General features: G+C 41.1%; 1 protein-coding gene across 4 annotated transcripts in view; it reads right to left on the bottom strand.

Moving 5' to 3' along the window:
• The window catches only part of GABRB1 (gamma-aminobutyric acid type A receptor subunit beta1), a 131,970-nt gene that overhangs the window by 12,679 nt on the left and 103,126 nt on the right, over positions 1-16,165 (bottom strand). For all 4 annotated transcript variants that reach the window (XR_002464974.3, XM_031504750.2, XM_031504751.2 and 1 more), the window contains exon 5: positions 15,816-15,898. Coding sequence is in view for 3 of the 4 variants with exons in the window: in XM_031504750.2 (XP_031360610.1) it covers positions 15,816-15,898 (83 nt within the window). In the remaining variant the exon portion in view is untranslated. The remainder of the gene's footprint in view (positions 1-15,815; positions 15,899-16,165) is intronic.

Genomic DNA, 16,165 nt, shown 5'->3' with positions numbered 1-16,165 from the left:
GATCCACATGACTAGTTTTCATTCCTTTTCACTGCAAAAGGTCAAGCTGGCTGCTTGGTAGTGAGACTTCAGCAGCTGCTTTAAAGGCTTTGCACACAAACCCCAGGGCTGACATGAGCTACATGCAGGGTGTGATACAGAATGGTTGGAAGTGAATGAAGACTGCTAAGACTGTTTAAAAGACCAAGACTGAGATTGGCAGGAAAGTATTAACTTCATTTTCTTGCAAACCTGTTTTATAAAAACCTTCTCTTGAAGGATTTCTCATCTCAGAAAAGGTGGTGCAAAACAGATGGCATTGGAACTGTCATCTCATACTGAAAGGGCATTGATTACGTGCAGACTTTGTAACACACAGATATCCTCTACATAAGGTAATACCCATCCTTTGTCTTTAGGGGACAGAATAAAAATCAAAAGGGCCATCACTACCTAGATGCTGTATTGCTGCAAAGTCACAGGTGAAGGTTTAGATGTGAGAATCCTAAACTCTGCCTCGGGGTTTGGAAGAAAACCATAAAAATGATTCATCTGTTCTGCGCTGTCATCATCTGTTGCCCTTTTCACATCCTGCCCTCCAATTTTGCTCTGATTGTTCCATTTTCTTGGGCAGTGCAGGCTGGGACCCTGGGCAGTGAGAGGAACTACCTCCAGTCCTCAGGAGCTCCTGACTTTACTTGCAGCTTAAGGCAGCCACAGCCAGCCTCTCTGCAGTTTCTCTGACATTTTGAGAAAAGAAGTATTTGTTTGGCACCTTATAGTGGCTGAAATTCCCTTCCCTGAAGGTGAATTATTAGTGATTTAGTTGTTAAAATCCACAAAGGTGTCAAATAAACACCTGGGATATAAGAAGGCAGCTTTCAAAAAGAAAACAGGCACAACCTCCTACGAAAAAATTGCACCATGTTATTGATACACTGTGTGGTCATGTTGGATTTTTGCAGAAGGAAATGATGTGAGTTTTGCAATGTAGACAATGTGCTATCCCTTACTCTTGCTTTCTATGACTTTGGTTACTAAGCAAAAAGTAGAACTAGTAGGTTATAAAATCAACTAACCAAAAAGCAAGAATCTTGCATGTAAGGTATCAGCTGGTGACAAGCTGTCACTGCTGATAGGCCATGTTTTTAATCTCTACAAACTTCTAAATACAACAAAAAGTTGAATGTGAGCTACTACTTTTTCTGAATATATCGATTTTTTTTCTTGAATTAAAGCTTCTCTAAAGTTGATGGAAATTATGAGATAGGGATGGTGATGTTTTTCACTCAGGAGCATTCACATTTTTTACCGCCCTTTAGTAGCTGTGGTTTTAGGTACAGTGAACTTCAGTACATTCATTATTTCGCTGGCAGTCATTGTAATATATCTGCTAGACACTAACAAGGTGTAAATTCTGCCTGGCAGTCCATTCCCTGCCAGGATGGTTACTGTGTGATGCCCTTTCCTTATGCGTTTTGCACGTTGTTCTAGGTGTGTGCCAGGCATTGCTTTTCAAGGCTGACAATGGCACCCAGGTGCAGGAATTTCACAGGTGCTCGTGTTTCATAGGTGTCAACATGTTTTTTTTCTAGCAAACAGGAGGAGGACGGCTGCAGGTTAAAGACAGGAATTGATCTCAGCTCTGAACAGTGAGTAGGAGACAGATTGCTCCTTCTCCTTTTTCAAATGGACAGTGGCTTTAAGCGAGGAGCTGTAGTGATGTGAACTAAGAAACCTCCAAGTGGAGCAGCACTGACGACTGGCTAGCAGGCGATGGAAACCCCTTATTTCGAGCAGCAAATGCTTTAGCATTTCAGTGACAGGAAAAGTGAGTCTTGCCATTGCAGCGGCCAGTGTTAATGCTGGTTTGTTCACCGAACTTATCAGTACTGCCCAGGTATTCCCTCGGCAGCTCTTTTGACATGTCATCCTTTTCCCTCTGCGTACGTACCCGTGACGCCAATTTAAATGCATGCCTCTGCTTTTGTGACAGGGAGGGCAGCACTCGCAGCGGGACCGCGATGTCCGAGCACGGGTTTCACAAGAGTCAGAGATGCCGCGGGCCTGCAGCGTTTCAGCGATGCTGACCAGAGCTGGCACGGCAGAACGGGAGAGCGCCGCGGGTCCCGGCGGGCGCTCCGGCAGCGCGCCCCGGGGCCGCGCGGGGGCGCCCGCGCTCCGCCATGGGGCCGGGGGCGGCGGGACCGCGCGGGGGATGCGCGGGGATCGCGCGGGGATCGCGCGGGGGATGCGCGGGGGATCTCGCGGGGGATGCGCGGGGATCGCGCGGGGGATGCGCGGGGATCTCGCGGAGGATGCGCGGGGGATCTCGCGGGGGATGCGCGGGGACCGCGCGGGGGATGCGCGGGGATCGCGCGGGGGATGCGCGGGGATCGCGCGGGGCATTCTCGCGGGGGATGCGCGGGGAGCCGAACGCGTTTGCTCCCAGCTTCTGCAGCGAGCACGGCCTCACTGCTGTGCTGGCATCCCTAGCAGCCTAGCTCGTTTAATCAAACAGTTTTCCCAGGAGTTCTCCGTGTGGTTTTGTTGACGTAAATAATAAGTGACCCCTAAAATTTTATTTATTTATTTGTTGCATAATTAATAATGACCCCTGGAAAAAAATCTGTTCTACTTAAGCCTTTTTTTGTTTTGTTTTGCTTGGTAGATTCTTTTCCATCTTCAAAACCACTAAAAAACACATTTAATTGCCCAGCTAGCGATATAAAACTTCTGCTCCCTAGAAAATACTGTCTAGAAATTAAAATACAGCACTTAATCACCAAATATTTTTTTTTTTTTACTCTTAGCATCTGAGAGCTTAAGTGAGAATGCTTGGTCAGAAGTACCACAGATCTAAAAAGTAACTATATACACACATGGCAAGAAATAGATTATGTATAAATCCCCCTGTTCACAGAAAGAAATACTTTAGAAATGTTGCTGACATTGTAATATAGCCAAGTTTAACAGTGTATGGGTTGTCACCAGGCTGTTTTATTTTACACTGCAGCACTTCTCAAATATCTCTGGGATAACTGAGGATGTGTGCTACATTCACAACACAAGTAATGGTTACACTATTATTAGCAATTCAATGGAGATCTCCAAACAGAATCCCTTTTCCCTTCTGATTCTCCGGGGCAGGTAGCTCTGAAACACCCAGCAGCCAGGTCTCTTCCTTCGGATCTAAATAGGGCTTTGCAAAAGGCTACAGCAATTCCATGTGCACAAATTAGCTGGCCCTGGGTAAGGACAGGGTCCTTAGGCTGAGGTTGAGGCTGTACCCCAACCCTCTTCCATTCCTCTTGGGTTGTGGGGTTGTGTCTTTCGTAACAACTTAGTCTTCGTTGCTAAATGTTGTTGAGTTTTTTTGTTATCATTGCTATGATTGTATTCAAACAGGAAGATAATGGATTTCTTCCACAGGCCACCAAGGCAGTCCATACAGTGGTAAGTATATTGTACTATTTAATCTTAAATCTGACATGGATGGGGCACCACACATCTGAAGATGTGTTTTGGAAATCAGTGTAACTAGTTAACATTAGGTGATAGAAAAGGTTTCCTGCCACTTGTGTTTGAGTGTGCATTTGCATATATAAGGTATTTTTTTTCCACTGAGAAATATTTTTTGTTTTCCCTGGGGACATGAGTTAGCCTTAGCAATGCTGCTTCAAATGAAAACTTGGTTAGACTGCTGGAATACTAAGCACTGTCAGTTATTTAAGAAGATTTCTCAAATAAAAATAAATTTTAAGTATGCAGCAATCTGTTCCATCCCAGTTGGAGACATAACTTCCTATCTATTAGAAGAGGAAAATAAAAATTTTTACAGCATAAAGTCACTCTTGCAAGATCCTAATATAATTCAAAGAATTAATTATAACCTTGCATTAATTTGCAGGTACCTTTAATGTTGGTTCAGTCTTGTTACATTTTTTGCCAGTAAGACTTGACACAAACCTGAAAGACCTGTGAGAGAGACATTATTTGGTTTTGCTTAATATCTGTTTAATGGCTAGCACAGCAGGGCTTGTCTGTATCACCATGTCTCAACAGAGGGAAATGAAGGATTCTGGATAAGTAGTCAAACTTGTATTGAAAATGCCTTCCAGTTAATTTGGCTCCTTCTATTGGATTATACCAGTGATGGCAAAGAAACTTAAAGGCTAAAATAAATATAATGCAATGAACAATCAGAAACACACATCAGTATGTTTTAGCTAGTATGGCTTTCATGTGCCAGAGTACCTCCTGTAAGGCATGCTGGTATTTTTGTGTCCTGTTCACTAGTAAGAATGTAATTCTCATTCTCAATTCTCGTTCTCAATTCTCAGCTATGAAAAATAACCAAACTAAGGAATTATTAGGAAAGGGAAGCAAATGCTTAAATCTTTGTTTGCATTTCCATATACATGCCATTCACATTGTGCTATTTCATTGAGTTTCCTTTCTTTGCCCAAAATAGCATTCCTAAATTGACTAGAATGAAGGACACATTTGAGTCCAGTGAAGAAAGGACCTGTCTAAGTCATGATTCTTTAGCCTGGAGGCAAGGTGGCAGATAAAAAAAGTCTGCAAGATCCTAATTTAGCATGGTGAGTTTGAAGAGCACATGATTATTTACAGACCAACGGACTTTTAGACCAAGAAAGCAACAAATCATCTCTAGTGGCTAGTTTGAAAGGAATAAAGGGAAAATCAGCATATAGATAAACTGCAGAAATCAGTCATTGACATGAGTGTCCTTAATTTCTGCTTGTTCAAAAGCTGCCATAGAATCAGAGAATAAAAATCTATCCAGGTTGTTAAGTATGATACTATTTCCGACAGGATGCAGCGAAATGCAGAGCGCTTACTGGAGGTGTTTGCTGAGGAAATATCAGCACATGTATCCTAGGCTCTGTTCCACCTTCACTGATATGTTCTGCTGGCCACTCTCAGAGACAAGATGATGGGAAAGATGGACATTTGATCTAAGATAGTACAACAGTTAGGGGTCTGACATGTTCCAATGCAGCCTAATTTACCCATCTCATTTCTTTCACCTTTACAACGCTTTCCTTTCATCACCGGAGCGATGACTTTTAGCCTGATGTTAAGAGCCTCTGACTCTATACATCTCTGTGTTATTCCTGTAAATCAAACTGTGATTAAAAACTCTTGTTCATGCCCACACATTTTGTGTAGTAATAAGCAGCCTGCCCATAGTAGCTTAGAGGCTGTCATTGAAAGTTCCTTATATGCAAATGTTTAGTGAGCAGTGCCAGTGATTCAAATTTGGACTTGAACAATTTTGATGACCTACTGTCTAAAAAATTCCCACCAATTATATATTCATTATTAAAATTTTTTTCAGAAAGCAGGCAAGCAGTATGTGTTCATGGCTGGTGTCCTCTTGTGCAGCCCAGACATTTGCATAATTGTAGATGTAATATTTACAAGGTGCACAGCCGCTGTCAACAGGTCAGCCCTGATACACACATCATACATCAGTTTCTACAGACTTTTAGCAAGTGTCTCATCTTATAAGTTAGTTTGAATGGCTCTGAAGCATGAAGTTTTAAGAAGGTACTTTAGTTAGTTTGGTAGTTACATATGCTGAGGAACATTTTGTTTAATCACTTGCACATTTCTCACTCGTTTGCCTGGATCCTCTTCTCTTGGGTTGAAACCACCAAAGTTCTCAAGTCACACTGTCATGTTCTTGTCTAAAGAAGAGTCAGCAGTCATTAGTGCAGCAGCTATGCATGAGATTAACCCAAACAGTCTCCTTGCCTTGCATGCCATTTCACTTGCTGGTGGTACCAGACCATCCTTGAGAGCTTGGAGCTGAAAAGAGAGGATTTGTTTCTTTCCAGTAGCATGCGTCAGAAATCCCAGCCCTCTTCTCTTCCTTTCATTCTGAGATGCCTCTTTCCTGAATCTGTTTTATCTTTCTGCTTCTCCCTTTCTTATTCTTCTTTTGAATGGACATAGTACTGGTTACCAGATGTATCTCAACTGGCAGAAAGGTGAGCCAGAGCTCCTGACCTCTTCTGGAGAGGTTTGCTTGCTTTTATTCCTCCTCTTTCTTTTTTTCTTCTAACCTTTGTTCCCCTCTGGTTGGATGAGGAGGAATTAAATATCCATTTTCAGGGGCAGCAAAGTTCAGACCACACATTCCTTTACTCTAGTCCTGGCAGCACAGGCTGGGAATGCTAGACTTGGGATGACAGACATGTTGAGAGAGATATGCCCTCTCCTGAAAGCCTTGTGCAATCCTTCACCTTGTTTGTTAACTCAAAGGACTTCCACACCTTCACATGAACCTGATGAAGGTAACTTGCAGTGCTGTCAGGAGCACATTTTATGTAGAATTTGTAAGTCCTATGCTAATTTTTTTCAGCCCCACCAGTTTCTTTCTGTTTGTTTTCTCATTTGAGTTGCTGTACAATAGATGACTCTCACAGTTTTGAGCCATAATCCTAGAAGTTTTTTTCTGACTTGAGTTGCTTTATGAAGTTAAAAAGGGAACAACACTATTTATAAGCACATTATGTAAACATTAGCAACAGAGGTTCAGCTGCTTAGCATTCAATTAATTTAGTTCAGTCAATATTGCATGGTACACAGTTTTGTCTGCTCATATTGTAAACACATCTTGCCCTTGAGCACTTATTTAATTTGATTAATTAAGATCTACTTCTAAGTGCTCTCATTTTGTTCCTAGGCAGACTCACCCAACTTTAGATACAGCTGTTGTACTTGGTGAAAAAGGCATTTGAAATCCAGGTCCATCTGGTTAGTGCTCTAGTGTGTCAGGCCAAAACCTGCACTTTTTTAAGGCAGTAGGGTCTCTGCTTTCCACAGGACTTAGACTGGAGATGAATCAGGACATTTTATGTTTCTTACCTATGCCAGCATGTCTTATACAAGTACACATATTTCTGTGCAATATTGTGTTCTCACCTGAGACAGTGAAAACCCTTTTAAAATTTAATTATTTAATACAGGTGCATAAAGCTTTTCAGAGAGGTAAATGTGGAAATGTAGGAAATGGATTTGTAGAAAGAGTTTGTTGTTTCACCCTTCTCATGAGAGTAAAAATGAAATAAGTTTTTAAAACACCTCTCAGTTGCCCCATCTCTAAGGAAAAAAAAGTATTTTCTGACATGGAACCAAGTACAAGTCCACTGTACTTGGATGTTTTATATAAATAGTGAGAATGAAATTTTCATGGTGGTCTGCCCCTTCTTTTCTGATTCTCCTCCCCGCTGGGGGAAGAGGGGAGTCAGTGAGTGGCTGTTTGGCATTTAGCTGCCAGCACAACACTACAGGTGGGGTCTCACCAGAGCAGACTAGAGGCACACAACTGCATCCCTGGACCTGCTGGACATGCAGCTTTTGGTTCAGCCCAGGAAGTGGTGAGCTTCCTGGCCTGGGAGTGCACAGTGCCAGCTCATGGTGAGCTTCCCATCAACCAAAGCCCCCAAGTCCTTCTCCTAAGGACTGCTCCCCATCCATTCCTTAACCAGCCTGTAATTGTGCCTATAGGCACTTACAGAATATAAATGAGTAAGAACGGAAATAGATTACTCAGAAGATTGGCCACATATTCTGAGCTAAGTCACTGAGAGTATTAGCCAAAATTGCACCTCACCAGGAATTTACAGGAAGAGATAGCAGTACTGGGTAGCAATCTGGTAACCTTTAAGTCCTGCTTCAATTAGATCACAGCTCAGATCTGTAATTAGTTACCATGCAGCCTTTGCATTTCCCTGGACATCAGCACTATGGCTATGTAGTCCTGATCCTGGGCTGCAATTCCTCATGTGAAATGAGTCATTGTCTAATTCAGTTTCCATCTACATGCTGATGGTCCCTTTTAAAAACCAGGCTTGCACTACAATGGTAACAGATATTTGAAAGACTGAGAGAGACGAATGTGCACCTCTCTGCACAGGTGTTTCCTTCATGGCTAGGGAGATCTGAGCTAGAAGTCTGGGAAAATTGATGCTGCTATTTTCATGAAAGCCTAATGAATTAAGGGGTGCAAATCACCAGAAAATATAAATTAAATGAAAAATTGTATCAGTATGAATGATGTCTTCAAACAAAACTGAAATGCTCAACATTTTCTTCTTGGAGTTTTCCACACACACTGTGGTTTCTCCATAACAACCTATGCCTCTTTGCATAGTTGCAGTCTACTCTAGCACTTAATGCTTGTTGCTATAGATTATGAGAAAGGTGAATTAATAAATAAAGCTGTTAGAAGTGGTAGCAGAAAGCTATTGGAGAAAGCATTAAGAGTTTTATCTGAAGGGCTCAATTCTGTTCTCTGTTCTGCAGAGACGTTCCCTGAGGGCTGGAGGACTTGCATGTGAGTATACTGTTCACTTAATAAAACTGCTTCATATTAATGTGGTCCCAGGTTAGGTAAGTCATCTTCTCATGCTGAGATTTGAGGCATTGTGTTTTGTTATTTGTATTACTGCAGTGTCAAGAAGCCATACATAAAGGTCAAGACAGAGAAAGAATAGGCACTGAGTAGATAATTTCTCAAGATTTATAATATCTGTAAATACAGATGCATTGGGGGAAAAGCTTCATTTTCACAAACTGAAGCAAATCCATGAGTACCATAATCGTCCAGTTTGTTCTGGCTTTTTTTTTATACAGCAATTCACCCCTTGGCTGAAGACACATTGCCTTGAAATATATAAGCGATACTTATGGCTGTGACATTCTAGAACAACTGTATTGTCTCAAAGCACAGTACACCAGCTCTTCCAAGATTGTTATAGTACCAGGTGCAGACATTATTTTTCCTTCAGCTTTGACTGCAGAAATACAGACTCATCTAAGAGCACAGCTGCTTCTGGAGAAGTCAGACCCTCGTCCAAATAAATGCTTTATTTTTTTTTTAAGCAAGCTAAACTTTTCCTTTTGCTGTTCCCTTGGCCTGACAGGTCTCAGAGGCTGAAGACTGAGACTTGATGAGGCTTTGCTGGGAAGTGATTCAGCTCCAGCTTTCCTGTCCTCTGTGGTCACCAGGGGACACTCTGGGCCACATATTGGTACCTCTGAGATTACTGAAATGACACTAAACAAGAACAGTTGGTGAAAATAACTCTGCATTCCTCTGTGTGTAATAGAGAAGTGCTTAAGACATACCAAGCTTTGCTAATTTCATATGTTCATGTTCTGGAATTGTTGAATGTCAAATATTTGCTATTAAAATCTATCCATGCATATAAAGACAAGCTATCAGTCATTTTGAAAATAAAACGTGAAAGTCATATAGACTAAACTATCTGCATCTGAGTAACTTGTAAATTTGTGTGCAGTGTAAAAATACATTCTGAAAGTAACATAACTGATTTATAGTCCTCTGGGGAAAGAAATATTTCCAAAGTGTGGAAACAGAGCAGTCACTGTGGCTTAACACTAGTGTGCTGTGAAGAATGAATTATTTTAGCTCAGTGGCTGACTTAAAAGATGAGTGTTAAGGAATGACATAAACTGAGCCAAAAATACATTTTAACTTTTGATGTGAAAAAAAAGGAAGCATGCAGTCCTACTTGGCTAATTTCTCAGTTTCAGTTTCAACAAGCTATTTGTGAATCTGCCTCTCAAAGTATCTAAAAAACAACTTGCTTAGCTTCACAGTTCTGTGCTAGTCTTTCTGTTCCTGTGATGTTTAAATTGACTGCTGTGGATGCTCATGCTGTAACGTTAAAACCTCTCATGTTTTGCTGCCAGCATGTTCTCTGCAGCTCAGAAGGATGGCATGTCAGAAGTTAATGTGGTTCCACAGATTGCTGTGTGTGTGCAGAGTCTCCATGGGCGATCCTTCTGAGATTGTGTTTGCAATGGTACAAGCTCAGTATGTATATTCTGCATAGGGTATATGGGTTAAACGAGGCTCTATTATCTAAATGCCTTAATAAATCATAAAGTGAGTTTCAAATTGCAAAATGTGTTGCCCAGAGAGTAGTCACTTTGCTATCCCAGTGGGCAGTATATGGGCAGTATATTTGGCAGCCTTTTGTGCTGATCTCCATTCCTACTCTTGCTGGGGTGTTTTGTATGGTACTGTCTGGCTTGTTTTATGAATATGCTGTGATAAGATGTGCTTTTCTGTGTCCTGCTGTTGCCTATGCTTTTGTTAGGCTTTGTGGGAGCTTGAATATGGCATTTGATCCAGGGGCAGAGTCTTTGTGGTATAAGGCGATTTGCATGTCATAGTGCAGGCAGCACTGGGAGTACAGCAGGTATGGATGGAGACCCATGTGCACACTGGTGAGTTGGGAAAGCTGTCAATAGGATGACATGCTAAGAACATCCTATCACTTATGGCTGGCACATTAAATGAAGATGGGCAGGCAGGAAACCTTCTAACTTTTTCTTCAGAGAGTTTGCATTGCATCACTTCTCAGAAAGATGCACTGTTTGAATGATCTGTGTTTTGGAACCTCTCTCTCAGTCCATCAGGTTTGGAAGAAATTTAAAGCTGAGTATGTATTTTAGAACACTTAAAGGAATTGGCCAGAAGCAGAAGAGAGTTTTTATTCCCTGTATTATGCTGTAAAAACCAGAGACAAGTCAAAGTGGAGAAAATCAGGTTTTCTTTTTACCCAGGGTTCACAGGACCTATGGGAAGCAACATATTCCAGAGAACAGGTTTATGGCTGACAGGTTTCATGGGAGAGTAGGGGCAGTCTGGCAGGAGAGTGAGTGAGAGAAGCTCTTCATTTACAGATGTGCAAAACCTAAGCAACTGGTATTGGGGGACTGCCCTCTTTAGGAATATCAGAAATAGAAGCTCTTAAAAAGGCACTGGGTTCATCATCCTTCCAGACTTTTTTTTTAATTGGGAAGGGGCCCTGCAACTGGCTTTTAGAATACTCTGAGCAGCAAGCTACTTTGAGAAAGGAGAAATTATGCTTTCTGTAGAACCAATTTGATATGGTTGGTGAGAAGCAGGGTAAGACCAGATGCCCTTTTAGTAGTTTTGAATACTTTAGGGACAATATATAAGTGGATCCAGCTCAAAGCTCTTGTTGTCTCAGGTATGAGAATAGCAATATTCATTAATGAATTTTTATTGCTAGGCATGAATAAATTACTAGATATCTGGTGCCTGCAGACAGGCAAAGGAAAAGCTGTATGGGAAAGCTTGGATTTTTGACAGGTTCTTCATCTCTAAAAAAAAAAATCCCTATTTGTTTGAGGTGTAGGTTCTTACATCCTTCGTAGTTCAAATGCAGTCATACCCTGGATCAATGCAATCTTGTCTCAAGCAGAGAGCTGTGATAAATCTGTTCAAATCTCATTCCCTCAGATGGCTCTGTGCCAACAAAGGTGATAATGAATATTTAGGTATGAACTCAATTGTTTTTGTTTTTTTTCTGGCAACAAACTGTGTAGAGGTTCAAGTGGAGCATTTTACTGATTTACTTTAATATCACTCTAAGACAGTTGTGCTTGCATAGAAGCATTACATGTATTTAGGGTTAGATCTATTTCTATATGAAGCAGGGACAGCCATAAAAACAATGGTATTAAAACAGAATTGACATTTCTTATACTGTAACCAACTGAATAGATCTTCCTCTTTTCCCCAAGTATCTCTGTTCAGGTTTCTCTGGACTCATTCAGTTCACCCATTCAAGTGGTTTCTAAGGTTGCTGCTGACAAGGTTAATGTATGGTTCAGTGTTGCAGTGTTGATCCCTGAATCATGCTGCAGCATTAACTGTTGTCATAGAGACACAGATTTTTGAGTCCAAAGGGACAATTTTGATAGTCAGCTCAGACCTGTTGTAAAACACATAGTAGCTTGCCAATAAGTAAATAACTTTGCCAAATTAGAGCACAGCTGGGCTCTCCCTCTCCTGTGACAGTGAAACACATTTTGCTGAAGTTTGTGAGATGCTGTAAAACACCAAATGGGGATTTAATTTATTGTAAGAGTGATGCTGTCAACACACATTTTTTTCTGATGAGTGAAAGCCAGGTGCAAGCTTACTCCACAAGATACTGCTGTTACTGTGATACTGACAACCTCAGAGGGACAAAGAGTATTAAAACAATAACAGTATTCTGTCTTACCCTCTAGGTAGTGCAGTGAGGTTAGCACTTGTACTTGTAAAGAAGGATGCTAGAGTGAGGCAGCTGTACGCAGTCAGAAGTCTTTGACAGACCATCTCTGGGATATTATTGTAGCATTTTGATGATACTGACCCTGGTTGTTTGCCTCTTCCTTCTGCTTGCTCCTTTATCAGCTGTGTGTCGGCACTGATGCCAGACCAGAGCCTGTCGTGGCTGCTGCCAGGAACAGTGGACTTGTGCCAAGGCACTGGGTTCTGAGCTGCCATAGCAGTTGAAGCTCTTGCCAAAGGCTACCTGATACAGCAGAACTAACAGCTGGGGGATTTAACATCTTAAATTGCCAAGCTGACATCCATCAGAGATCATGTGAGAGTGCCAAGTGTCTGTGTAACCTCCAGCCAAGTATTAAGTCTCCTCTTTCCCAGTATATGCTAATCTGTGAGAAATGGATTGTTACAGATCCCAGCTCCACTGATGAAGCAGTTTCAGTTATAAAATGCCTTGCCTCTGTACACAGAAGTTTGCAGTGGCCATCACAGTATTAGACACTGGAACAGGTGTAAGATGTCTGATATGGTCTCCCCATCTTCCAGTGCAGAATGTGGAATAAGGTGAACTGGTTGGGTAAAACTGTGGAAAATGTGTATGAAGGAACATGTGCAGCCAAAATGCTCCCCTCCTAAATGTATACATTTCTCGCATTATCAGCCATGCATACATAGCTTTAGGAAAGCTGGAAATGCAATTTTTTAATGAAAATAATCTGCTGGCTCAATATAGGCATGCATTATCCATGCCTTTGCTGCACTGCTGGAGAGGTTTGATAATAGTACAGCGTTTGGTTCCTTGTGCTCTTTTCCATTCCTGTGTCACACAGCTGTTTTGCTGCTATTTGCAATGCCTGAAATTACTCACTGTTAAGTATTATTAAGGAACAATTCTTATCAATTTAGGTTTTCAGGGACTGTCTGGGTAATTACCACAGCATCCCTACAAGGTGAAATGACTCAGTGCCTTTCTTCTCACAAGTAGTGCAGTGTTCATCTATTCTTTGATAAATTAATCTGTGGGACTTCCAGGTTCCTCTGGAATGTAATCCTCCTGTGGCAGGAGTAAGTCACCTTTAAAAACTCATGGAAACCCAAAAGAGAGTCAGGCTGTGTGTGCTTCAGTATTGGTGCTCTGTGGCAGTGCTGCACAGCTGCACAGCTGTTGTGGATGCATTGGGGAGCATTCAGATTTTGGAGGGGAAAATATGTCTCCAGATTGCTTGTTTTAGAAATGGGGAAGCACCCTGGGACTCTCTGAGAAGCCACTTGCCTGCCAGCCTTTGTGAATGAAGGAAATTCTGTAGCTCTCACAGAGAAAGTACTGCTCTGGAAGCTGGTGCCACATGAATTAAGCCACAAAACTGTGCACAGTATAAAACTGAACAAGCCCACTTTCCAGTGCTTTGAAAATGGTTAGACAGTGCACAGTATCTGTCTAGTGGTGAGAAATGCTGCTTGCTATTGTAGACTTGCTTAGTGATTTAGAGACTTGCTTAGTGACCAGAGCACCTCCTTCCCTGGGCACTTTACTTAAGGAATAGTTCTGTCCTGGGGTTTAATTGAATACCCATCTGTCCCAAAATTGCAGTGGATAAGCCTTTCTATCAAACATATTTTTTTTTTTACATCAACAAAATAAAAATTAACAGTTTCATTTTCAACCTAGCTCTGTGAACATTTCTATAGTGTCATGATAGAAACAGAAACTCAATAGCTGAAGGGTGATGCAGGAGCTGGAAGGAGAGCTTGAGGGTGGGAGTCTTATAAACTGGTTCTGTCATGGAAGCAAATGGCACATGTCTAAGACACATGGCATGAGCAGAGAAGCCTTGGTCATGGCTATCACATCTTTATTCACCTATTCTGTCCCCTCATTACTCTCAAGGGAATAAGCGGGTACTACTGAGTGCAGATCTGGGCAATTGGCTTATTTGTACTCAAATGCCTAAGAAAGAAGCAGGCAGCTTGGCCTTCAAAACTCTATTCTTCCAAATGTGATGTCCTGCTTTAGGGCACCCTAGGGCATATGATCAATAATTTTCAAGAATTTTAGACATGTAGAGAAGAATTGTGGTGCATTAGAAGGTATGTTTTAGGTGGACAATTGTCAAAGACACCAACGCCCCTGATATATCTACTACTTGTGGGTTTCCAGTAGAAGGTAAGCACATCTGTGCTTCTTGAAAATCATTCACTTGTTAGTAGAACTGACCTAAATACTCATGAGAAGAAATTGACTCTCCCATTTTCACCTGTTGCAAATTGTGATCAGCTCAACAAGTCCTAACATATCAACATATGTATCTCTGGAGACATGAATTATTTATACAAGTGTTCAAATGGTCTGAAAAGAAATTTTCTTTTGGGCATGTGTGACTGGCCACATGCATGATATGGTATTCTGTCATCCCTGGTTGTGTTAGCATTTTAATTGCTTATTCCATCTGATGCTAATTTTGATTCTTGAAGAGGTCTCAGAGGTAGTACTAAATCCATTCTCACCAAACATTTATCCCTACAAAGCTTCATTTATGTGAAAGCTTGTGAAAAGAGAGGTATAAATCAGTAAAGTGTTAGTCTGATTTCATTATTTGGGCTGATATATGCTAGCTGATAAATGCTTACCTACTTTCATCATCTTCAGTCATGACTGAGCTGGGGACTTCAACTACCTCCCAACAAATAAACTAGGTATGCATTCAATATGAAGGAACTTCACTATCGTCACCCATTTTGGTTGCTGTGGTATGTTTCCTCTGCTAGTCAGGTGGAAAAGTGACTGAAGAGAAGTGTTATGCACTATATTTTGAAAATCAAGATTTGACTCATTCTCTAAAGCTTCCATTACATGCCTTAATAAGTTTAAGCCAGAAGATGAGCCAAGCAGCAGCAAGCAAGAAAACTGTTTTGTACCAAAATAGGCAGGAAAATACAAAGCCCAAGGATGGGAAGACAGCCATACATCTTAACAAGCAACTTCTTAGGTCCTGTGAATTGGTGGATCGTGACACACTGAGTTTTGAACTAGCAGAAATTGACTGGGGAGATTAGTAGCATGATGGGAAACACTGGAAAGGGAAGCTACATGGCCAGCATAATAAAGATTCTTATCCAAAACCTTCACAGGCACTTCTCTAAAAGCCACCATCATAAAATAAAGAGATGATAACAAAAATTTGTTAATGCATTTTGTACTCCTATGTTCATGGAAGACAATGATAAAGCTCTCATTAATCTTGATGCTGAAGGATCAAGTTATTTCCTTTTATAACCTCCAAAAAATTTGGTAACAGCAATTGATCAGTCCTGCCACCACCACATGGGACAGATACCAATCTTGATTTTAGAGATGAATGTGCTAAGGTGAAGTAATTAATCCAGGTTCAGCAGTGCTTAGGCACTGACACTGCTTGATTGCAGTCCCCTGAGCTAATCTTCAAAATATACCCTCCTCCCTTCCTTGACAAGAGATTTTGAAAGACATCTTACAGGCTTGGATCAACCAGTATTGTGACTGAAACACATTTTGGCTTGTGTATTACAGAAATACATTTAGTATGTTCAGTGTGCAAGTTCACTGAACCCATAGTATTTGAACAACTTGCTCCAGTTTTGCCTAACCTGTGAATGTGGTTCAATTCTCAGCTGTCATTTGGTCAACCCTTTCCCTCCAGTAACTTACAACTTTCAATTTCTAGTGTGCAGTTTTGTTCATCCAGAGGATATCTGCGTAGATCCATCATGCAAGCTGCTGTTGTTGTGATCCTGTAAGAGGAAGGTGAAAAAAACCCAATGAGACTTGAAAACACAGTTTACCTGTTTGAGATGGCAAGATTTTCTTTAATGGGTTTTCTGTTTGTTTAAATACAGAATGGTATGCACTTGGATTCCTGGTATGCAGTCTTTATAGAGCTTGTAAAGCATGATTAATTAATGCAGCACAGTATACTGATTACAGCATAAAGCATAAAACTATATGTTGAATATTGTACAGAAGGATTTTGACTCAAAAGTTTATGTATAAAAGTGTTT

The sequence above is a fragment of the Lonchura striata genome, chromosome 4 (assembly GCF_046129695.1).
Source record: "Lonchura striata isolate bLonStr1 chromosome 4, bLonStr1.mat, whole genome shotgun sequence".
Taxonomy (NCBI): domain Eukaryota; kingdom Metazoa; phylum Chordata; class Aves; order Passeriformes; family Estrildidae; genus Lonchura; species Lonchura striata.
This window is presented reverse-complemented; position numbering and strand designations above follow the sequence as displayed.